Genomic DNA, 23,716 nt, shown 5'->3' on the forward strand with positions numbered 1-23,716 from the left:
TATATTGTCAATTAGAAACAGTTTTTAATGCAGCCTTGATGAGCATAAGAGACTTCATTAGAATAAAATATGAATGGGCAAACCCCTTTGAAACAAGGTTTGGCTGATTATCACCACCCTGTAGGCCAAAACTACACACATAATGGAGAGAAAATGCATCTTTCTCCATTGATGGCAATTTAAATTGAACATAAACTACAAAAAGCCAAATATGCTGGGGGATGAGTGTTACTGAATATTAAGAGCACCATCCAGTACAGGTCAAGTTAATTAAGTTTATAAAATACACATACAGTAATACAAGCGTTTCAACATGCCCCAGTAACTTAATTTAAAACAATACAGGTTCCTTTACTGATCTCAATCCTAGTCTCGTCCAGATCACTCAGTTTTATCAATGATACTTTGCATTATATTTTGCATAATTTAATAGTGCTACCTTTGGAATGTACAACCACTGTGAAAATCAATATAAAAAAGTATACAGCTAGTGTAGTGAGGGACTAATTGTGGCTGTGAAGGTTGTTTTTGAGTCCCATGCTGGCCAATCTACCATGTTGAAGATTTACAGGTTTAAAGTCAATATGAAATGTCATTACCAACAGTAATGTATTTTGGAACGAAACGGGGCAAATCTAGGTTTGTGTCCTAACAAGACGCATCAAGCATCAGACACTGGCCACAGTGAAATCTCATTGGTTTGAAATTCTACTCCTTGTAACATCTGATATCTTCTGTCACGATGTGCAGCAGTTTTGCTTTCAGCATGGAAAGACAAATACCTTTTTTGCTATTTTATCTAGTTAGGTCATTGAATGTGTATTAAAAGGATAGTTCACCCAAAAATGAAAATGGGCTGTTAATTTACTCACCCTTCAGGCCATCCAAGATGTAGATGTCTTTTTTACTTTAGTAGAACAGTAAAGAAGATGTTTAGCTGAAACGGTGGTACTTGGTGATTCTTATAATGCAAGTCAATAATGGATTGAAGATCGCATTATTTGGATATTCTGTTGCTAAGAGCACCATTCTAAGACTGTGGAAATCACACTGTAAAATCTAAAAGTGATTCTAACTAACACTGTGTAGTTAACTTTTCTTAATGTCTTAACTTAATTGTAAAAATCTAGTAATCTGTACTATTCACATACTATGCTTTGTTTACTCAGAAAACCCAAGTTAAGATTCATTGATTAGTTTGAGTGCGGTTTTTGAGGCGGGGAAAATCTTAATTGACTTTTCACTCATTTCCTCCACTTCTGCAGATCTGCATTTTTCTCTATTTGCATTCACTCATTTCCCAAAGTCATCTTGAATGTTGAATTGTCAATACAACTTAAAAATTTGAGAGAACATCACATAAGCTGACTTCATCAATTGATGTTGATTTTCCTAAAATGTTCTATATATATTTATTATTATTATTATTATTATTATTATTATTATTATTATTATTATTATTATTATTATTATTATTATATATGTATTTTTGTGTATGTATGAATGAATGAATGATCTATAGCATAACAATATTTCATGTCTATTAATGATATTTTATAATCTTGTTGCTAACACTTATGTCCTAAACACCTTGTGAAACTTTTAATTGGGTTTATCTTTATACCTCTATATTTGTGACAATCTCGCAATTGATCATACTTGAGTCACATAGACTTCAACATTCAGTCTGCACAACAATGATAACAATTATATTTTATTTAAAGTAAATTATCAAGTACTCTCTACAGGTCTTTTTTAGTTGCTAAAACTCTTGTGTAAGTGAACTACTAATACCACATACTATTTCTATTTAGCTTTACTTGTTTTTTTAAGGCAATCGGTTCGCATGTTTTTTTTTTTTAAGTCTAACTAATTCGATTTTACAGTGCAGATACTGTTTCTCAGTTCAAGACCTGGTTGATTACCTCACTGGAATACTCCACATGGGGAGAGTGTGGTATGGAATTATGGGTAACCTTGATACATTTTACAGTATATGGCAACCATTTCTGAATCATCTGTAATGCAGGGCATTGTATGCTTTCTGCTCTGCCCTCTACTAAGTTTTGGTTTGTGCTCCATTACTGAAACTCCATACGCCCTGGTTGTTCTTAGTTTTTAAATCATCCTTTTTATTTTATTTTTTATTGTATTCTATATTTCCCTTTTGATATTATTGTTATTGTTGTTATTGTTATTATTGTTTCTGTTGATATTATCATTCATTGAGTTGTATACATTTTCTAAATGTATTTTGTTTTCTTTTGCTTTTTTGTAAAATGTAAAATTCTAAGAAAAATAGGGCTATTAATTTTGTTTTGCCTGTATGTGTTTTTTTGTTTTGTTTTTTTTTTCTGTCAAAGTGATGGTAGCCCTTGATTTGCATTAAATGATACACCAAGGACCATGGTTTTAGCTTAAACATTTTTTTTATGTTCTACTGAAGAGAAAAAAATACCTACATCTTGGATGGCCTGAGTAAATTAACAGCAAATTTTCTTTTTAGGGAGAACTATTCTTTTAAGAAAGTAAATAGGATTATATTTTAGGTTGACTAATATGAAATAATACAAATTTGTCTCTGATCATTCTCATATTAATCTCAATCTCTGTTCCCAAGACGTCGTATCCACCCACTCACTACATCCGCAGAGTGCCGCAGAGGAAGGTGCATTATTTCACAGGCCTGCAGATTGTTCAGCTGATCATCCTGTGTGTGTTTGGGATGTACCCTCTGCCCTACATGAAGATGATCTTTCCTTTACTCATGATCATGCTCATTCCAATAAGGTATGTCATAGCCTTTATATTAGGAGGTTGGGAACACTATACGATAACAGTACAAGAATAAGCATGTACTAATATCTGAATTAATAGTTACTTCATCATGAACTCATGATTAGTGTAGATATCAACTAATGAACCAATAAAGAGCTATTATTAACTAAAACAGTTGTCTTAAGGATTCATGCGTGAATAACAGCAGCCTTAGCTGATAGTTTATGCATTAAATAATATCTAGGGTTAAACTAAACCAATCAGGGTCAATAAGAAGGAATTATATATATATATATATATATATATATATATATATATATATATATATATATATATATATATTTTTTTTTTTTTTTTTTTTTTAAATACATTTAAACAAATCATTATTGTCATAATTTAAACTATTGAGATCAGCAGCTTCATCATAAACATTACTGAATGGCACAGGATTAGTTTGTCATTATTTTCACTGATCCTCCTTATCAAACGGAGAAAATACTAAATCCACTTATACTTTATCTGAAAAGTCTTTATCTTAATTTGTTTTGTGATATTTTATTTCCCATCAAACTAAACCTAATGTGACTTACAACAGTTCCCAAGGAATTGGTTACCAAAAAATAACCAAACTGGAAACATGAACTAAGGTCAGGGGACCGTTTGCTGGTTTACAGTTCACTCTCCATCCAGACACAGACTATGGTGATGATGATAATGTACCTCCGTTCTCTGATTTTTTGAAAAGGCACACAACGTCACTTAACTGGACTGAATACTAGTAGTACTAGTTCATGTGTATTTGATGGTAAGTGTATCATAAGTCATGAGCTGAATTAGTGTATTAATTATGATCTGCCCCCTGAAGTAAAGTCATGACAGAATAATGAATAAACAATCCATTAGTTAATGTTAGTGTCTGGTTAGTTAATAATGAGTTAATTATGATGTGCCCCCTCAAGTAAAGTATTGACACAATGATGCACTTACAAATCATGAACTAAAATATGAATAAACATATATACTAAGAGTGCCGTCCTTATTCCTTTACACCTCTGGTAAAAAAAAAAAAATAATAATTAATATACAAAAGATTTGTAGTTCTTTTATTTTTTGTTATGTGGATAGCAGATGAACCCAAGCGCAGACAGGATGCAGTGACACAAAGTTTATTACGAACAGAAAAGAGAAAACAAAACCCACGAGGGGGCAAACAACACTGGTAGGGAAAATAAAGACTAACAACACTAGACTAAGACTGAACAGTAAACTAGACAATAAACTCACAGCAAATACAAGACTAAACAGCTCTTAGACAAAACTCTTACAGGATACTCACAAGGGTGATTACAAAGTATGAAACAACATCAAACAATGAACCGGCACAAGACAGCAAACACAAGGGGATTAAATAGGGAACACTAATGACGAAGACAGGTGAAACTGACTAGACAATAATGACAAGAGAGGTTAACAAGGGGGCGGAGTTACATAACGAGACAACACAACCACATGGCCCAAACAAAAGGCCATGTGCTTGTACACAAAACATGGGTCTGTCATGATCCTGCCACAAGATTAGGAAAAAAATCAAGGACATGGCAGAACCATGACAGAACCCCCACCTTAAGGAGCGGCTTCCAGACGCTCCTCAAGGAGACAAACACAGGACATCAAACTGACTGAGACATAGACATGAACCAACAAAACATGACAAATAACAACAAGGGCATACAAGAATACACTATGACAGGGTTAGGGTGAAACATCAGAAATAATAAACAAGGAAGGGGAGGCGGCGGATACACAGAGTTCATGGAGGATAGTCCAGGGTGGATAGGTGGGCTGGGGGTCTTGGATCTCTGGGACGAGGGCTGAGGACGAGGAATTCGGGAAGACTTGGACACACGATGAGAGGTCTTGGGGGAAACAGTCCGGGGCTTAGTCATGACAGGGGAGACAGGGGAAACAAACGGAAGTCCGGGGACAGCGGGGACTGCAGCGGCAGGCAACGGAACGGAGACAAGGGGATTGACAGGCGGAAAGGAAGCGGGAACGGGAACAGAGTTCTTTGAGGCTGTATCGGAGCCAAGGCTACCCCAAGAAGAAGCGACATTCATCACCTCAGACTCTGGAGAGGCGTTGATGTTTGCAGGCTTGGGTGCTGCGCTCTCGGCGGCTGGCGTGGGTGCTGCGCTCTCGGCTGCTGGCCGATCGGTGAGATCGGTGCTCGGTGCAGACGTGGGATCGGTGCTTACGGTAACTGGACTGGGAACGGTGCTCTCTGGATCATTTGGAACAGTGACTGGGGACAAGGCAGGACTGACTGGGACATCTAGAATTCTGACAAGACATGTATAATAGGCCACATCCATAAGCTAATGCTAATTGAAGCATATACATTAAAATGGCAAAAAAATGTATTTAATTACTGTATAACCTCCTGAAAAATCACAATACAACATACATGCACACATGACTTTAATTATTTATTTGGTTTACCAAAGCATGCAACATTAACTAAATTAAGATGCTAGCATTACCGTAGAAACACATCTAATGCCAAAAGAGCACATAAAATGCGCCACTAATGAGTGTCCCACCAGAAACAAACACTACATACTTAGTTTTGGGAAGAAAAGTTATGACTAAACATAGATGAACTATAAAAATCAGAAAACGGTTGAGATCAAATTAAATTTATTAATGGTACTTATTAGTCTATTTCCACGTTTGATTAGACGGATCTGTGTAATTAAAGGGAAAGTTCACCCAAAAATTACAATTCTGTCAGTATTTACTCACCCTCATGTTGTTCCAATTCCCGTAAGACCTTCGTTCATCTTTGGAACATGAATTAAGATATTTTTGATGAAATCTGAGAGCTGGATCACTCCTCCATAGGCTTCTTCAGGGATTGAACTTGCCAGCCCCGAAAAGTTATTAAAGACATCGTTAAAATAGTCCAAGTGACTACAGTGGCTCAATCTTAAGTTTATCAAACGACGAGAATACTTTTTGTGCAAAAAAAAAAAGAAGAAAAAACGACTTTATTTCAACTATTCACTTCCTTCTCTGTGGGCCTCGAGTCAGTTCACTGGTGTAATAGCGCAGTTCTTCTATTGATATACGTCACACGCATCACCCACATGACCAGCGTCGGCCAATAGTGAGCCTACGTGTGACGTAGCACTACGCAATCACACTATGTTTACTGACTAGAGGCCCATAGAGAAGGAAATTAAATAGTTGAAATAAAGTTGTTATTTTTTTTTTTTTTTTGCCCACAAAAAGTATTCTAGCCGCTTGATAAATTTGAGATTGAGCCACTGTAGTCACTTGGACTATTTTAACGATGTCTTTAATAACTTTTCGGGGCCTGCAAGTTCAATCCCTGAAGAAGCCTATGGAGGAGTGATCCAGCTCTCAGATTTCATCAAAAATATCTTAATTCATGTTCCGAAGATGAACGAAGGTCTTACAGGGTTGGAACAACATGAGGGTGAGTAAATACTGACAGAATTTTCATTTTTGGGTGAACTATCCCTTTAATGGCTAAATAATCATTTGTCATTCCAATTATTTGTCACAAAGATGCAGATGGCAGAATCTCATGTTTAATTCAAATTCAGAGTAGTACTTATTTATTCTTACGGAGCCTGATTGATTTAGTTTGCCCCTAAATGTTAATGAATGCATTAACTATCAAACATGTACTAATCCTTATGACTCCTGTCGTAGTTAATAATAGCTCTTAATTGGTTCTTCAAGTTAATTTCTTTACTAATCATGAGTTAATTTTTAAGTAACTATTAATCCAGGTATTAGTACATGATTGTTCATGTTCTGTTATTGTAAAGGGTTACCCAGAGGTTTAAGTGATCATCACTATAATAATTACAATGTTTTTGACATTATAAAAAGGCAGCATGCCTGCTGTTTATTGGATTTGTGTGTGTAAAGTCTAGACAGACGATCCACACTTTGTGGCAATACATATTTTGAGGCAAAATGCATGTTGCATGTATTTCAACACAGAAAAATGTTATTTGCCATAACCTTCTAAGTGGTAACATGTTGTTTTCTTTGCAGGACGTACTTGTTGCCGAAAATCATTGAAGCAAAGTACTTGGATATCATTGATTCTCAATACATGTAGATGAAAAAAATTATTAAACATTAACACTTTTAAAGTGCATTTCCTATATGTATGTATTATATGTATTTTTGTTAGTAAAATACATTTTCTGGTTGTGAAATGTGCCTTCAATTTCTGCTATGAATTCAATCTTTCTAAAGTGGTCCCTGGACATTTTTATTTATCTAGTGCAATCATAAACTCTTATTTTTCTTCCAATGATTCTCAAGTGTCTCTTTGTTCAGTCACAGCATGTATCTGACACTGGAATTTGCGGTGAGCAATATTATTATTTTATTTTGCTATCTGAAATTGCACACAGAAATATTTGATCAAACAATACAGCAGAACAAACACATTTTAAAACACAATCTCAACACATTTCATTCAGAGCTTACAGCCCTCTAACGTGTTTAGGTTTCATAAAATACTTAAACGTTCTGATGCTGGTATCCACTACTGTAGATAGATCTTTCAAATCACCCCCTCACTACCACAACCTTTAACTCTTATTCATAATACAAAATGACTTCCCCATTTGAATGAATGATGAAAATAGTGTGATGCTTATTCTCTGTCAATGGAGAAATGTGTACCGCTCTCAAAAGACATCTTTGCATCATTGTGGGAAAAAAGATGGGGAAAAATTATGTTCTTGTTTTGATGTAAAGTAGACTTTATATTTTTAATAGCTTTAATTACATAATATTTACAAATATTATTTGTAAATAATTACAAATATATATATAATTTTCTTCAGCCAGGATGCATTAAATAGATCAATTGTGTCAGTAAATACATTTATGTTCCAAAAGATTTCTATTTCAAATAAACATTTCTTTTTAACTTTCTATTTGTCAAATAATCCAGAAAATTATGTATTACTGTTTTCACACAAAAACTACTGTAAGTAAACAACTGTCCCCTTTCGTTGTCACTCCGAGTTATGTCGGATGACGACGAATGGGGTTTCGCTTAGAATGCCTATCAACTTCGAGTATTACAAAACGAGCCAATGGCAAAGAAATGCCATGGGTCTGCGGAATTTGCATGACGTAACTCCGCCCCACCTCGTGGGTATAAAAGGAGGATGCCGGCAACAGGCAGATATGTTTTCGCTTCGGAGCCAGTGTAATTCTTCACTCCTTAAGCTATCTCTGATTGTCAGCTTCTTACGAGACGAGCAACTCTCCAGTGTTGGTGTGACGGCGATCTCCTGGCGAGTGCACACTTCCTGCTTATCTGAGCGTGGTTTGCCAGCGAGTGTGTTCTACGCGGGCGCTTCAGCACTGAGTTTCTCTCACAAAAAGAGCTTGCACGCGGCACGTCTTTTTAAAGATGCCTCGCCCGTGCTCTTCTGGTTGCGGTCGGCAGGTGTCTGACTCTGATGGGCACGAGCGCTGCTTGGTGTGTTTGGGCTTTAATCACGCTAAAGCAGCGCTCGTGGATGAGTCATGTTCTTTCTGTGGGAACATGACCATCGCAACACTTAGATCGAGACTCAATGATCTCGCAAGAGTGAGAGTCCCCTCATCCACACCCCGATCTAGCGCCTCCTCGAGAGGCTCTACTTCGGCTGGTGGCCAGGGGGATCTGAGGGTGACTGTGTGGAACAAAGCGCCGATTATTCGTCCGTGCCCCGCAGCACCTTCTCCAGTGTTGCAACCCGCGAGCGTTCAGGGGATCCCCGCGGGACCGTCCTTTGAGGTCCCACGGGTATCCTCTGGAGCTCCAGAGGAAGATGCGGTGTCAATCGCAGCATCACAAGGCGGGTCTCCTCGTCTGGAAGTGACGACTCGTCACAGCTGCCACCCTCGGGTGTGAATACGGCTGTGGCTCAGTCCGATCCAGAGATGACGGCCATGCTTTCCCGGGCGGCCGCGAGCATTGGTTTGGAGTGGAACCCTCCACCCTGTCCTGAGCGCTCGCGGCTGGACGATTGGTTTTTGGGTGCAGCTGCGGCTTCCCGTCCTCAGCCTGCCCCAATACCTTTCTTCCCGGATGTGCATGATGAAATCTCGAAGTCCTGGAAGACTCCCATGTCTTCCCGCGACCACTCGTTGGTTTCATCCGCCTTTCCTCCCCTCGATGGGGCAGCCGCCCGTGGGTACACTGGGCTCGCCCCGGTTGAGCGCTCTGTTGTGATGCAGCTGTGTCCTCAGAGTGCTTCTTCTCGCGGCGAGCCTAAGCACCCATCCAAAGCCTGTAGGTTCTCGTCTACCCTAGTGGCGAAGTCCTACAGAGCCCTATGGCACCCTTGTCCCGATCTTTGGAACCTCCACGTGTGGCTCCTGGACGGGACGAGGCAGGTTTGAGTACCCTACCATCAGCGATGGCGGCTACCATCACTTCCGCTAGAGCGTCGTCCACAAGACACGTCTATGCGTTGAAGTGGAACCTCTTCGTCAACTGGTGCTCTTCTCACCGAGAAGACCCCCGGAGATGTTCGATTAGTGTCGTGCTTTCCTTCCTTCAAGATAGGCTGGAGCGTAGGCTGTCTCCCTCCACCCTGAAAGTCTATGTTGCCGCTATTGCCGCACACCATGACCCGGTCGAAGGTAAGTATGTTGGAAAGCACGACCTGATCATCAGGTTCCTGAGAGGAGCGAGGAGACTGAATCCTCCTCGCCCTCCTCTCGTTCCCTCTTGGGACCTCTCAGTGGTTCTAACTACCCTGCAGAGTGCTCCCTTTGAGCCGTTGCAATCAGTGGACCTTGAGTTCCTGTCTATGAAGACAGCGCTCCTGGTTGCATTGGCCTCCATCAAGAGGGTAGGGGACCTGCACGCATTCTCCGTTGACGAAGCGTGCCTGGAATTTGGGCCGGCTTACTCTCACGTGATCCTGAGACCCCGGCCTGGATATGTGCCCAAGGTTTCTACCACTCCCTTCCGGGACCAGGTGGTGAACCTGCAAGCGCTACCCCCGGAGGAGGCAGACCCAGCCTTGGCACTGCTCTGTCCAGTACGCGCCCTCCGCGCCTATGTAGACAGGACGCAGTGTTTCAGGACCTCAGACCAGCTCTTTGTCTGTTATAGTGGGAAGCTGAAGGGAAAGGCTCTCTCCAAGCAAAGGTTGTCTCACTGGATAGTGGACGCCATTGCTTTGGCATACCAGCAGCAAGGTCGACCGTGCCCCCTTGGTGTGACTGCCCACTCCACCAGGAGTGTGGCATCCTCTTGGGCTTTAGCGCATGGCGCCTCGCTAACAGACATCTGCAGAGCTGCAGGCTGGGCGACACCTAACACATTCGCCAGATTCTACAATCTCCGAGTGGAGCCAGTGTCCTCTCATGTACTCGCTTCAACCAGCTAGTACTGGACCCGCTCAGTTGTCTTCGCTTGCTCGCCATTCCACTCCACGGACTGGATACGTGCGATATTCTCCTCAGGTGAGCTTCCCCGTAAGCCCTGAGTTCCTCCAGCACTCCTGACGTTGGCGCCAGTGTCTATTGCCTGTGCATCGGCTAGGCGCCTCCCGTGTGCATGGTCCCTCCCCTGAGCGACCCCCACATGTGTATTTCCACTGTAAGCCTCTTGAGCATGTGTCTTTCCCTTGGCAAGCCACCTTGCCACCCCTGGGGTTGAAATATTCCACCTGCGGCTGGACACCCCAGTGTTCTCCTTATGTCTCCTTCGGGTGATATGTGTATTCTCTAAGTCCCCCCCCCCCCCTATGGGTTGGCAGTAATTGCATATTTCCCCTAAACTTTGGGATATGCTCCCCAGTGTACCTTGGTATTCCTGTGCTAAATAGGAGTCCTTCGTCCGTGCCAGTCTCACGACAGGGATCTCAGATTTACGCAGGGCACTGGAAGACAGCTGGGAAGGTGGCGTGATTAGACTGGTAACCCCATTCGTCGTCATACAACGTAACTCGGAGTGACAACGAAAGGGAACGTCTCGGTTACGTATGTAACCCTCGTTCCCTGAGTAGGGAACGGAGACGTTACGTCTGCCTGCCACTTTCCGCTGTACCGCGGGGATCGCCTGAGCTCAGTCTTGGCTCCTCAGTGAAGAAACATATCTGCCTGTTGCCGGCGTCCTCCTTTTATACCCACGAGGTGGGGCGGAGTTACGTCATGCAAATTCCGCAGACCCATGGCATTTCTTTGCCATTGGCTCGTTTTGTAATACTCGAAGTTGATAGGCTTTCTAAGCGAAACCCCATTCGTCGTCATCCGACGTAACGTCCCTACTCAGGGAACGAGGGTTACATACGTAACCGAGACGTTTTCAAAATTGATAAGAAATGTTTCTGGAGCAGAAAATCATCATATTAGCATGATTTCTAAAGGATCATGTGACACTGAAGACTGGAATAATGATTCTGAACATTTAGATAAAATATAGAGTTTATATGCTAATATGCCATTTTATATGATGTAACGTGACCCTAGATGACAAGAGGAAAACACACAGAAAAGCTTATATAAATGGACTTGAGGACAAATTAGTGAAATTAATGTTATCAGTTATACTGACTGTATACCAAATGAATTAACAAATAGCTTTGCAATTGATTTACATTAAACCTCCCAAAAGTTGATAGCATTTTAAAAGCGCATCAATGCTTTAAATATTTTATTGTGTGTTTTTGTAGGCCATATTTTGAGAAAGGCACATGGACCACAATGATTGTGATTCATCTGAAAGTTGTGTATCCTAGCAACATGTGAATAAAACCCCACCAGTGGTGAGCATGAGCTCAGAGGAGTCAAGAGGGCTTGTGTACTGCAGTCTGATGAGGAGCTGTTTACATGCAATCAAAGGCAGGTCTCTCAAGACACAAACCTCTAGCACCACTGCAGAGATGCAATCACCTGTGTGAGCCTGACTAAGGATTAATGACATTTCCATGAGGTTTGTGTGTAATGGGGAAGTCAAGAGATGAATAACTAGCAGGTCTGTAGGTGAATTGTCTATTGTTCTGGAAAAATTGGTCTTCATTTACTCAACTTCACCAAATGCTTTATTTTCTTTCTTCTTGCTGGTCACCAGCATGGGAAGCGGGAGTGCTGGTGGACCAGATGCAAAAGCATGAGAAATGCATGAGTAGCATGTGTCACGTTACCACACACAGGAAACAGGGAACCAATAGCAGTATTTGTTAAAGGTAATCCGTACTCACAAAAACCAGTCCAGGCAAGGGTCAAAATCCATAAGGTAATCCAAACATAAAATACACGAGAACAGGCAAGAACAAAACGAGAACAGGCAAGAACAAAACGAGAACAGGCAAGAACAAGGCAAGAACAAAACGAGAACAGGCAAGAACAAAACGAGAACAGGCAAGAACAAAACGAGAACAGGCAAGAACAAAACGAGAACAGGCAAGAACAAAACGAGAAGAGGCAAGAACAAAACAAGAACAGGCAAGAAACAAGAACTCAGAAGTGGTGTGACGAATAACAAGGTCTCCGTAACTAACACTAAATAGGCAGGGTATATATAACACAGAACTAACAATGATAATGGGGAACAGATGAGTGCAATGATTCAGTGATGGGTGCAGACAAGGATTGTGGGGAATGCAATTCATAATGTGGATGACATCGTGTGGAAGAGGACCTCTAGTGGACACCCGGAAACACAAACCCAACACTGTGACAGCATGACTATGCTGCATGGTCGATCGGCTAGACCAGCTCTAACCAGCATAAGCCTAGACAAAAATGAAATTCATGCTGGTTAATTCTGGGTTTTTTTCCAGCAGTGTAATAGTAGTACCATAAAACAACTTGTGCACGTCAATATTCCACACATTCTGAAGTCATATAGCTTTGCGTGACTGAACACAGACTGAATTTAAAGTTGTTACTCATTATCTTCCCCTCTGTTGTGACTCTCAAATCTCATATTTCAACACATGCATTGCACCCCAGAGAGCTAAAACACACACACACACACACACACACACACACACACACACACACACACACACACACACACACACACACACACACACACACACACACACACACACACACACACACACACACACACACACACACACACACACACACACACACACGCACGCACGCACAGCCATTATGAGGAAGCTGTGAAATGAAAGAATGGGTTTTTAACCTTTTGTATCATAATTGTCCCCTATAATGTTGATTTACAGTGTGTTTTCATTCCACTCATTTCTTCTGTCCTGATATTGATAATAATTTTTATTAGGTTTTTTTTGGCCTAAAAATTAGCTAAATGAGCACAACAAATGACTCAAATTCTTCTTCATTCCCCTTAAATTAATGACAAAGCGTGAAACAGCCTTTTTTTATTGTCTTCATCATAGTTGCATGGGGGCAATCAATAATCTCAGAAGTCTTCACATTGATCTCATTCTCAGTTTTTGATGGTATGTAAGCACACATTATTTTGTCTAGAATGATAAATGGCTGCAGCTGTGTGAATTCTTCATGTGTTGTACCGAATTGTACTGTAACATTGTATTTCCAGAGTGCAGCCATTAAAGTGATTTCAGCCTCTTTATCATAGAATTATGTGCCACAAAATGGAAAGAAAATAGCATGACCTAGATTTTAAACAAGCCGTATTTTATTGTGTGCTTCAAAAATTGCATTTTATTCTTCTTTATGCAGAGTACATATGGATTCTGAAACAAAACTTGTTTGGTCATTTTCTTTGTGGCTTTTATGTCATAAGTAATACAAATTTAAGAATATTCACATTGCATCGCCGGCTGTATTGGGATCATTTACATAACTGCTTTGCAGGGAGAGGAAAACATGTCATCAACACCCCCCACCCCCTCACCTTCTCATCTCTGTATGGAAATGAATGCCTTAATCTTCCCCTTTGACATTCAACAGATAAGGTAATCAATGAAGCATGCTGTCTGTTTTCTCTCTCAGAGCAAGATGTGTGCGCACTATGTGCTAAAAGCCTCTGAGTCCTTGATGAATTCACTCGTCCTATGATTTGCTTTCAATTGAAAGTGCTACCACACACAATAGATCAATGGACAGCCTAATTGTATGTGTAAATATAAGATGTCTGCCATTTCAAAGACCAAAGATATTCCTTTGGATTTCAATTACAGGTTGTACTACAAATATTACAAAGTAGTTATTTATATTTCTTAATATATTTACATTTTTGAAATGCAATATGTCATCCAGTATCTCAGCTCTATTCACACAAATTACTTGTATTTATTGAGGAAACCCAAGTAATTGTTTGCTTGACAGATTAAAGTCACCTTGATTTTTTTGATGGAATATTTCAGTATTTATTATAAATGACTTTTCTGCGCACATCATTATTTTATTTTATTTTTTTAATTAATGTGCCCTCGTAATTTTTAATCAAAATAATGTTTTACGTGTATGTATTTTAGTGAGTGCAGGACAACCTGTCAAGCAAATTATATCCACCAATAGCAAACCACAACCATCCAATCAATTCCCCAAGGACAAAATTAAGTCCCACCCTACATTTCTTCTTCTTCAAAAATACCCAGATATAAATCAAAATCTGCTGCAGAGTATTAATAGAACAACAGTTTTAAAAAGGTTATGCATTTTCATTTCAAACAACTTTACTCTCTGAAATTAAATTGGAATGATCAGGGAACTGAGTGATATACTTATTAACACTGCATGCTTAAGAGAATAAAATGTAAATTAAATTGAAAAACATTGTCAGGTTAGTAAACACCATTCAATGTGTTGGTTTTTACTGACTTTTTTAATGCACAAACTATGCATTCTGATTCTGACATCCCTGATTTGATTAGTTTCAAAAATTTTCTTGACTGATCTTATATATATATATATATATATATATATATATATATATATATATATATATATATATATATATATATATATATATATATATATATACAAATATATACAGTATATCATTTTGGCAATAGATGAACAGTTAAATGAGTGGTCTTGAGATGAAATTTGTCTCTCATAGCTGATTTAATATATATTATAAACTATCTTTTCAGTTGTCTAAAAGATTAAAGCAATTATCAAAGTTTGATTAAATGTTGTTTAATTTTCCACAAAAAAATTAATAATGATTTTAATAATTTTGACATGATTTTTTACATTTAATCACCCCTCGCTTATATTTTGACTCATATACGTCACACTAGGAAAGAGCAGACTATCACAATTTTCATTTCAATGTGACTTTAAACAGAAAAAACAAATCCCATCCTGATCATTTATATTTGCTTAACTAAAAGTCTTCTTCCACAAAAGGACTCTATTTACACTACACTTTGTATATGACACTTAATTTCATTATTTGAATTTTTGAAATGGTCTTGAATAGTGAAATGGTCTTGTACCTGTGCTTTAGAATTATTGTGAGATACTTGGCTGTAAACTTTAAACTTTTCTGTACTTGACTTACATTCATGGCAACTGACGATAAGTGCCTCTTACACAATACATACATTTTCATGTTAGTTATTAATATGCTAATAATACAAATGCTTGCAAAGAGAAATATATGGTGATGTTTCTAAAACAGCCTTTTTCTTTTGCTTCAAATGGAGTCGGTTCACACAAAGGTAAGAATTAATTATGAATGCTGATTGCTAAAGGTCATTTGATAAAGCTTTTTTCGATTCCTGACCAGCATATCAGATATTCAATAGATTGTGTGCAATATTATCTTGTACCACGGAGTCAGGTCTTTGTTCTCTGTCTACACCAGATTATTTGAAATGGTCAACAGTGCTTCTCCGACTACTGGAGCATATGGAAATGTGGACCTTTCCTTCACCCGTACTCAACAACTCATGTTCATTGTTCAGATTCTAATTATCTTTGTGCTGTGTAGTGGTTAATCTTTGTGTTCTGGTAGAAGACGTTAACTCAAGTCTGCACTGCCTTTGATATTAGCTGTTTAATTTCACACAGCAGCTGTGTGAAATCTATGGATGATCAAGAAAGATAATCTATGGATGACCAAGGTTTAGACAAAATGTGAACATGTGTGACTCATTAAGATGTAAAAGTGATTGTTCACTTAAAAAAAATAATTATGTCATCGTTTACTCACCCTGTTTTGATTTCAAACCCATAAGAACTGGGATATATTAGGATATTAGGATATATTAATATTCTTTCATCTTTTCAAAAAAATTCAGATAGATTCATATGGATTACGTTTATGATGTCTATGAAATTTTTGAAGCTTCAAAATATTGGTTGTGTGGACTTTCAGTGGATGGACAAAAAATTATGAGAAAACATTAGAGAAAAATCCGTTTTGAATTTAAGTTGTTTTTCAAATAAAGATTTCAGAGTCAGGGATATCAGATTGTGTGTATGTTTTCTATTTGTACTTGCCCTGTAACTTCATAGAACCTTCTAGCTAACAAGCACCACTTACCCTGCAACAACATCAAGTTACAGGGTATAACTAATTTTCCCAGTAATTAAAAACTTGCAATAGTTTTAGGTTTTTTTTTATTTGAAACACGGAAGACCAAACTGAATCAGTGCACTTGCTATAAAAAAAAAATATATATATATATATATTTTTTATATATATATATATATATATATATATATATATATATATATATATATATATATATTTTTTTTTTAAACCTGTATAAAGGCACTGATAAGTACCCCGTAATTAAAAAAAATGCCTAAATTGGTACACTATTACAAAAAGGTACGCAGTGTTCTCGCTAAATTGCTCTCAAACGTAAGATTGTTGCCTATCATAGTAAAATAAGTACCCATTAGTTCGAAAATACTACCAGTATAAATTTGTTAATTTTCCTGTTAGCCCGCCTTTATTCTCCAAACTATACATATTGTTCCCTTATACAGGGGCGTAGCCATCATTTCAAAAGTGAGGGGGACAGAATGTCAAGTCTAATACCAGTTTTATTTTTCTTCAGACTTTTGTTGACAGATTTTTGCTTAATTGGCTTAATATGCTATTTATTTTAAAGCAATTAAGCAGAAAAATAGAAAGAAGGTTGTCCAGTACTTTATATTGCACATGCAGGGTTTTTCCTGGCTTAAAACTAGGCGAAGGTGGTAAAATCCTGATCATGTATTTTAATAAGATAATAAAATGTGTATTTTTCATAGACCATCATATAGTCTACTGTTTTACCACAGTATTTTCGTAGGTGGATCTCTGTACCTCTAGGGGGGTCCGGGGGCATGCCCCCCTGAAAGAAAATTTTGTACATTTTAAAGATAAATTCACTAATCTGGTGCACTTTGAGTGCCCCGAATCCGCTGTTAAAAATAAATAATCCAACTGCCCAAACATATGATATTCTCTGATTTAGATATCTGATCATCGCATTACAATTATTCAAATTATCAGTGTTAAGCATGATAATATGGTTAAATATCACACTGAAGCTGATTTAAAAATAACATTTACTTAAAATAAAAGTTCTTCTTTTGGCAAAATTACATTTTCTTACTAGCCTAAACAAAGTCTGTCTTACTAAACTAAAACTTTCCAATTGAAAACCTTCAAACTTCAAGCTTTTAAAACTACTACAAACTTTCTAGTTAGGCTTTTTCAAGAGAACTTAAAGTTTGTCAACAAACTTTTTTTTAATCTAATTGTAAGGTGTTACCAAATTATGATAAACTTCATGTACACATGTTACAACGCTGCCTGATTCAAGCAGATCGTGGCTGTTAATGCATGAAAATACAAGTTCAGCATTAACATTCACCATGTTTATTCTAAATTGAAGGGCTTTGATAACATATCTGTGAAAATAAAATGCATTACGAGTAAAAAAAGATTGAAAATATGGCATGTTTGTTCGGGTAGTGAATTTACAACAAAACCTGTTAATTATTCAACAAGAGAAATAGGCGGAGTTATTCATCATTGTGCAACACAATTCGGATACTACATGACAACTTACTTACAGTGCTTGACTTTTTCGTGAAAAAGGAGTGAAGAGTTTTTTGCCATTTTGAACTCTATGAAACTGATGGATTCGACGCGGATGCGGGCGTGTCGTAAGCTAATGCACGAGTGACTGATTACCATGGAAACGTGAAGTCACGTATAGACTATCCTTGACTCTTTTGATTTTAAATATCGATGTATACACACCCGTGAAAACCTCAGCTTGTCGTTGAAACACTTGCCCTATGAAAAAGTGCGGGGGACGAATTTACATTGTATAAAAAGTGGGGGGGGGACACGTCCCCCCCCCCGTCCCCCGCGTAATCTACGCCCATGCCCTTATATTTACACATACGCACTTTATAGGCACACTATAGGCTACCAATAGTTATGCTGTAAATTCGTACTTTGCGGGCTGCAGTGGCGTATCCAGGACATTTTTTGGGGGGTGGCCAAGATGGGACACAAAGCTAGTGTGGGGTGGCCATGGCATAGCAAAGTTAATCTGTATATGTACGCAGCCGACCATGGTTCGAATCCCGGTCCTTTGCTTCATGTCACATCCTCTCTCTCTCCCATGATTTCCTGTCTCATAACTGGTCAAATAAAGGTGACTATCCTGTTAAAAACAGTCCTAACCACCTATCACAGTCCCCAAGTATCTCTGGTTATTTTAACATGTCTATTTTTAATCAGTAATTATGGTCAGGATAGGGTAAACATTTTCTAAGAGCTATTTTCTTGTAGTGGATTAACTTGTCTCTTCATAAGTTAGAGTAGCAAAATAAACTGCTCTTAACTCATCCTATATAGAATAACATGCATCAGTCATCAACTCATCATCTGTGTCACCTGTATTGTTACCTGAGTTTGCTTTACTAATTGAGGCACCATCTTGTGGTTACACAAAAACACAGAAATCCAACAGGACAAACCAAAATGCTTAAAGATAGGACCTTACCTATAAAAGCAAAATAAAAACTAAGCTTTTAAGAAAAAAACTAATATTTGTTGTTCTTTACATGCTTAGTATATGTTATTATTTAGCTTAGATATAATTTGTTAGAGATACTGGAATTTGAATTTCTTAATTTGTTCTTTGCCAGGTGTGTTTTTATTTAACCACAAGAGCTCAGCTCACCTCCTCAAGCTCAGTGATCTTCACATGTTGTGTTGAGCAGTGCTCCTGTCTTTTTGCACCCGGTGCTTGCACCTACGGTTCCAAGTCAGGAGTGAGCAGGTCTTTATAGTTGCCCCTTATTGGCCCAACTACACCTGGTTCCCATCGACAGCCTTCCTGACTTCCCCTGAACACTTTTTCAGGGATTGGGCACGATGGCACCCGCGTTCTACCCCTGGAGATTCCGGGCGGTCTTACGTCTGAACGCGGAGGTTCAGGTGGCTATCACAGGGACATGTGATAGTTACCATCACTTCTGCGAGCACCCCCTAGAAATGGGTAGCATGCTTACACCACTAGAAGTGGAACCTAGTCGTTGAGTGCGTCTTCTCTCCAGAGGAGATCCTGAAAGCTTTCGATCATTTCAGTGCTCTCTTTACTGCAAGATGGGTTGGAGTAGGCTGTTTTCCTTCATCCTCAAAATTATGTTGCCTCGGTGTTTAAACGACGCTCATCGTGATGCAGAAGTTTGGAGAAGCACGTCCTGATCGTCAGGTTCCTGAGGAGCAAGGTAATGTAAATCCTTGTGTCCCTCTTTATCCTCTTGGGCTTTATCTCTGGTGCAATTGCACTGCAGAGACCGCCCCTGAGCCACTGCAGGCAGTGAGTTAAAAATTCTGTTACATGAGTTCTCCTGCTCGCATGGTCTCTACTAGAGGGTAGGGACTTGCTTGCGGGGGCGGAGTGTGTGATGCGAATCACGCACGCCAATTACATTGGCTCGTTCAATAGTACTTGAAGATGATAGGCTCCCTGGCGTGATCCCCATTCAGTCGACATCGACTACGTCCTCCGTTCCCTCCTTCAGGGAACGGTGGGTTGCATAAGCTACCAGGACGTTTCACATTAGTGTCACTTGAACCACCGCATCGCACACACAGTCTGCTCCAGTCCAAAGACACGATATCACAGAGCGGATATGTGTGAGTTGCAGCAGACCAGAAAACATATCAGACCCATTTGAATTCTGCACAGAATGCTACATTTAAAGAGATATGGAACAGATTAGGAGGAGAAACCAAAACTAATGTTTTGCTGACTGTTGAGGGGGCAACAGTTGAGGGGGCTTCTGTGCCATGGTGAAACAGTGTTTATCTATTCGTGTTTAATTATCGTTGCAAGCAATCATAAAATACAGCTTATTGCAACAAAAAAGGTATTTCTGTGAGAAATGGACCTCGGGTTCGGGTCGGGTTTGGGCTTAAAATATTACCGTAATGTTTGGGTTGGGTTAAATGATTTCGGGTACGGGCCGGGTTCAGGCTTCAGTTTAAAGCCCGTGCAGACCTCTAGCTTGAGCTAGAACACATGAAAAATCTGAACTGGCTAAGTTTGTTGAGTGCCCCGTTTGACTGCATGTTAGAAATATGGGGTAAGTCAAAAGAATGATCCAAAAAGTTAAGAGAGTTTATCATCGCCCTTCACAAGCAAGGAAAAGGATACAAAAAGATAGCAAAGGTACTAAATGTTCCTAGACACCGTTGGGAGCATAGTTCGCAAGTTCAGAGTTAAAGGAACAGTGGTTACACTACCTGGACGGGGCAGAAAAAATAAGCTATCAATGGCTGCAACCAGATTTCTGAGAAGGCAGGTTCAGAAAAACACTCAAGTGACTGCAAAAGACCTGTAGGAAGACTTGGTGGCAACAGGCACTGAGGTTCCAGCTTGCACAGTGAGACGAGTACTAAATGCATCCCAAAACTCCAATATGTACACCTCTACTGACCCAAAAGCAGAAGAAAAGTCGGCTCCAATTTCCTCAAAAACGTAAATAAGCCGCAGAGATTTTGGGATTCTGTTTCAGTGGAGTGATGAAAATAAACAGGAACTTTCTGGCCCAATGGATCAGCGGTATGTCTGTAGGATGAAGATTGAAGCATATGCTGAAAAGTACACTGTCTAGACCAGGGATCCGAACCGGTTCAATGAACGAAAATGAAAACTGGAAACGAACAAAATTTTGACAGAAACATTACCAGAAACGGAGACAAAATGAAATTGAATCGATCTGAACAAAAATGCCTGTTTGAAATAGCCATTGTCCGGTTAATAACGTTATTTTATCGTTCTGTTTTATATTTTAATTTAGCAGTCAACCAATCACAAATGCATAGCAACATGAGTGAAATGCCAGCGCTCAGCTGTCAAGTCATCGTAAGTCGCAATAGCAAGGCGCTGGTGTTAATTTTTCCGAGGATATGTTACCAACTGTCAAGCATTAGGCCTACATTTCAGTGAAAATTAATAGCAAGTAATAAGCAGCTTGGTGTGTGTTTCGAAACCAGCGAAAATTGCAGGATAGTGTAGAACATGGATTCACACAACGTCACATCACACACTTAAAGCGGAGAAAACAGAATAACACGAAATATATAAAACGAATATATAGGCCTATGTGCGATATATTTCAATTAAATGATTACTGATTAACAAAACAAAGGAAAAATTTTACTGAGTTTCGGTCCATTGCGACGGCTCCAAAGTTCACGGAAAGGAAACCGAGACAGCAGAAAACGGCATCCTGCTTGTTTTCTGTATTTTACAAAAGCTTTACAGTTTTGAATCATGTCTTGCTTCTCTCCGTATAACCAGGAATTACAAAGTAATAGGTTCCTCAGAAGGCCAAAAATTCCTATTCCTAAAACATATTCTAGCATTGCTAACTTGATATTGCAGCCTGTTAATTATCAAAATAAAATACAGTCAACCAAACATATAGAAAGTTACACTGCTCAATTTAAATAGTTCATAGTACAATACGTGCTGTGCAGCGTGACCACCGCCTCACTGTGCTGTCATCTGAAGGATGATGTTTTACGTCAATAATGCGAGTAAAGTAGGAGAGAGCCGGGAGGATTGAAACGCTGGATGGCGTAAAAGCGTCTGCTAAATGACTAAATGTAAATGTAAATGGATGGATGAACCATTGAGATTTCCTTGAAGACCACTCAAGTCATGTACGTCAAATTTCGTCAGCACGTACAGCACGACTTCACTATCCAGCTAGAGTCATCCTCAATCACCCCATCAAGGTCGGTCAGAAATCTTGGAGTAATATTTGATGACCAGCTGACCTTCACAGCCACATTACAAAGATAGCTCGATCATGCAGGTTTGCAATGTATAACACCAGGAAGATCAGGCCTTTCCTAACTGAGCATGCAACACAACTTCTCGTCCAGGCCCTGGTAATTTCTAGGCTTGATTACTGCAATGCTCTTCTAGCTGGACTTTCATCATGTGTTACTAAACCTCTACAAATGATCGAGAATAGTGCAGCCCGCCTTGTCTTCAACGAGCCTAAAAGGGCTCACGTCACTCCTCTGTTCATCTCACTGCATTGGCTACCACTCGCTGCTCGCATCAAATTCAAAGCTTTGACGCTTACTTACAGATCTACCACAGACTCAGCTCCGTTCTACTTTCATCACAGCGAGGCACAGCGAGGCACTAAATCACTCTCCAGAACATTCTCATTCACGGTTCCATGCTGGTGGAATGATCTCCCCACCCTCGTCCGTAATGCAGAATCCCTGACACATTCAAAAGACAACTGAAAACTCATCTCTTCCGTGAGTACTTAACATAAAAAAAAAAATTAAAAAAAAAACTTCTCTTTTAAATCTTTCCTTCCCTTTTAAATCTTCCCTTGTCTGGCTTTTGCTACTCTGAGCAATGCCTGAACTTTGTATTTTGAGCACTTCTTGCATCGTTCTTCCCTCTTCACGATGACTCGCTTGCTTTAGTCCTCAGATGTAAGTCGCTTTGGATAAAAGCGTCTGCTAAATGACTAAATTTAAATGTAAATGTAAATGGACGTCCACAGACTGCTCCGCCCTGCCCAGGTCCACAGCCTGTTCCACCCCGGTTCCCCGAGCTACCAGCTCCGCCCTGGAGGGTTCCCGCTCCTGTGCAACCATGCCCTCTTCAGCCTCCAGGGCGCCCACCCTCCCACCCCTTTGGATGTTATACGGCGCGAGGACGCGCCTTCGGGGAGGGGGGAGGTACTGTCACGATTCAATGTGTATTAGTTCAGTTTTGAGATCTTGTTTCCCCCCGTCTTTGTGATTTTGGTTCAGTCCTGTTTGTTTTCCCGCTCTCCTTGTTTGTGTTCAGTTTCTTCACCTGTGTTTTTTTAATTATCCCATTAGTCCCAGTTCTTTTAAGCCTTGTGTTTTCCCTCAGTGTTTGTTGGTCGTCGTCCTTGTATGGTTGTGTTACTGAAGTCCTGGAGTTTTGTTCTTTTGTTCCTTTGTTCCTGTATGTTCCAGAAAGCTAAATTTGTAAATAAATAAACTATACTGCTATTCCTGTGTCCTCGTCTTCGGCAAACTGCACACCAACCTGACAGATTATATGGCAGGTGTATTAGTACTGCAACACACCCTTAAGTGTGCATTATCAGAGTTTTATAGTTTAAGTGCAAAACAGGTTTAACTGGCAGGAGGCACTGTCGGGACGGTTGAAACAAGTCTTCATAATTTTATTATGTTCATAATAACAGGCTATTCAACTAGAAAACACTCAATATGACTCAAGGAAGAAATGTAAGATGCAAAAAATTAATTGTAAACTGATTTGTCTGTCTTCGTCAAAATAGCCTATGAAATTATGCAAAATGCGCATAGGCTTACGGCCTACTGTTTATTGGGTTACAGAACAAAATTTATTACTTTGAACCTTTAAATTAAAATAAATTGCAAAATGTTTGTAACAATATGTAC

General features: G+C 39.3%; 1 protein-coding gene and 1 long non-coding RNA gene across 5 annotated transcripts in view; one reads left to right on the plus strand and one right to left on the minus strand.

Annotated features, from left to right (window-relative positions):
* The window catches only part of LOC143744403 (solute carrier family 4 member 11-like), a 45,503-nt gene extending 38,371 nt beyond the window's left edge, over nucleotides 1–7,132 (plus strand). For all 3 annotated transcript variants that reach the window (XM_077235876.1, XM_077235875.1, XM_077235877.1), the window contains exons 18-19: nucleotides 2,621–2,790; nucleotides 6,868–7,132. In XM_077235876.1, coding sequence (XP_077091991.1) covers nucleotides 2,621–2,790; nucleotides 6,868–6,934 — 237 coding nt within the window. In that variant the 3' untranslated portion in view covers nucleotides 6,935–7,132. The remainder of the gene's footprint in view (nucleotides 1–2,620; nucleotides 2,791–6,867) is intronic.
* Nucleotides 1–23,716, minus strand: part of LOC143744413 (uncharacterized) — a 396,113-nt gene that overhangs the window by 42,142 nt on the left and 330,255 nt on the right. The gene's annotated exons all lie outside the window — the stretch shown is intronic.

This window comes from Siphateles boraxobius, unplaced genomic scaffold (genome assembly GCF_051911475.1).
Source record: "Siphateles boraxobius isolate OS27281-9 unplaced genomic scaffold, OSU_SipBor_1 2, whole genome shotgun sequence".
In the NCBI taxonomy this organism is placed as follows: domain Eukaryota; kingdom Metazoa; phylum Chordata; class Actinopteri; order Cypriniformes; family Leuciscidae; genus Siphateles; species Siphateles boraxobius.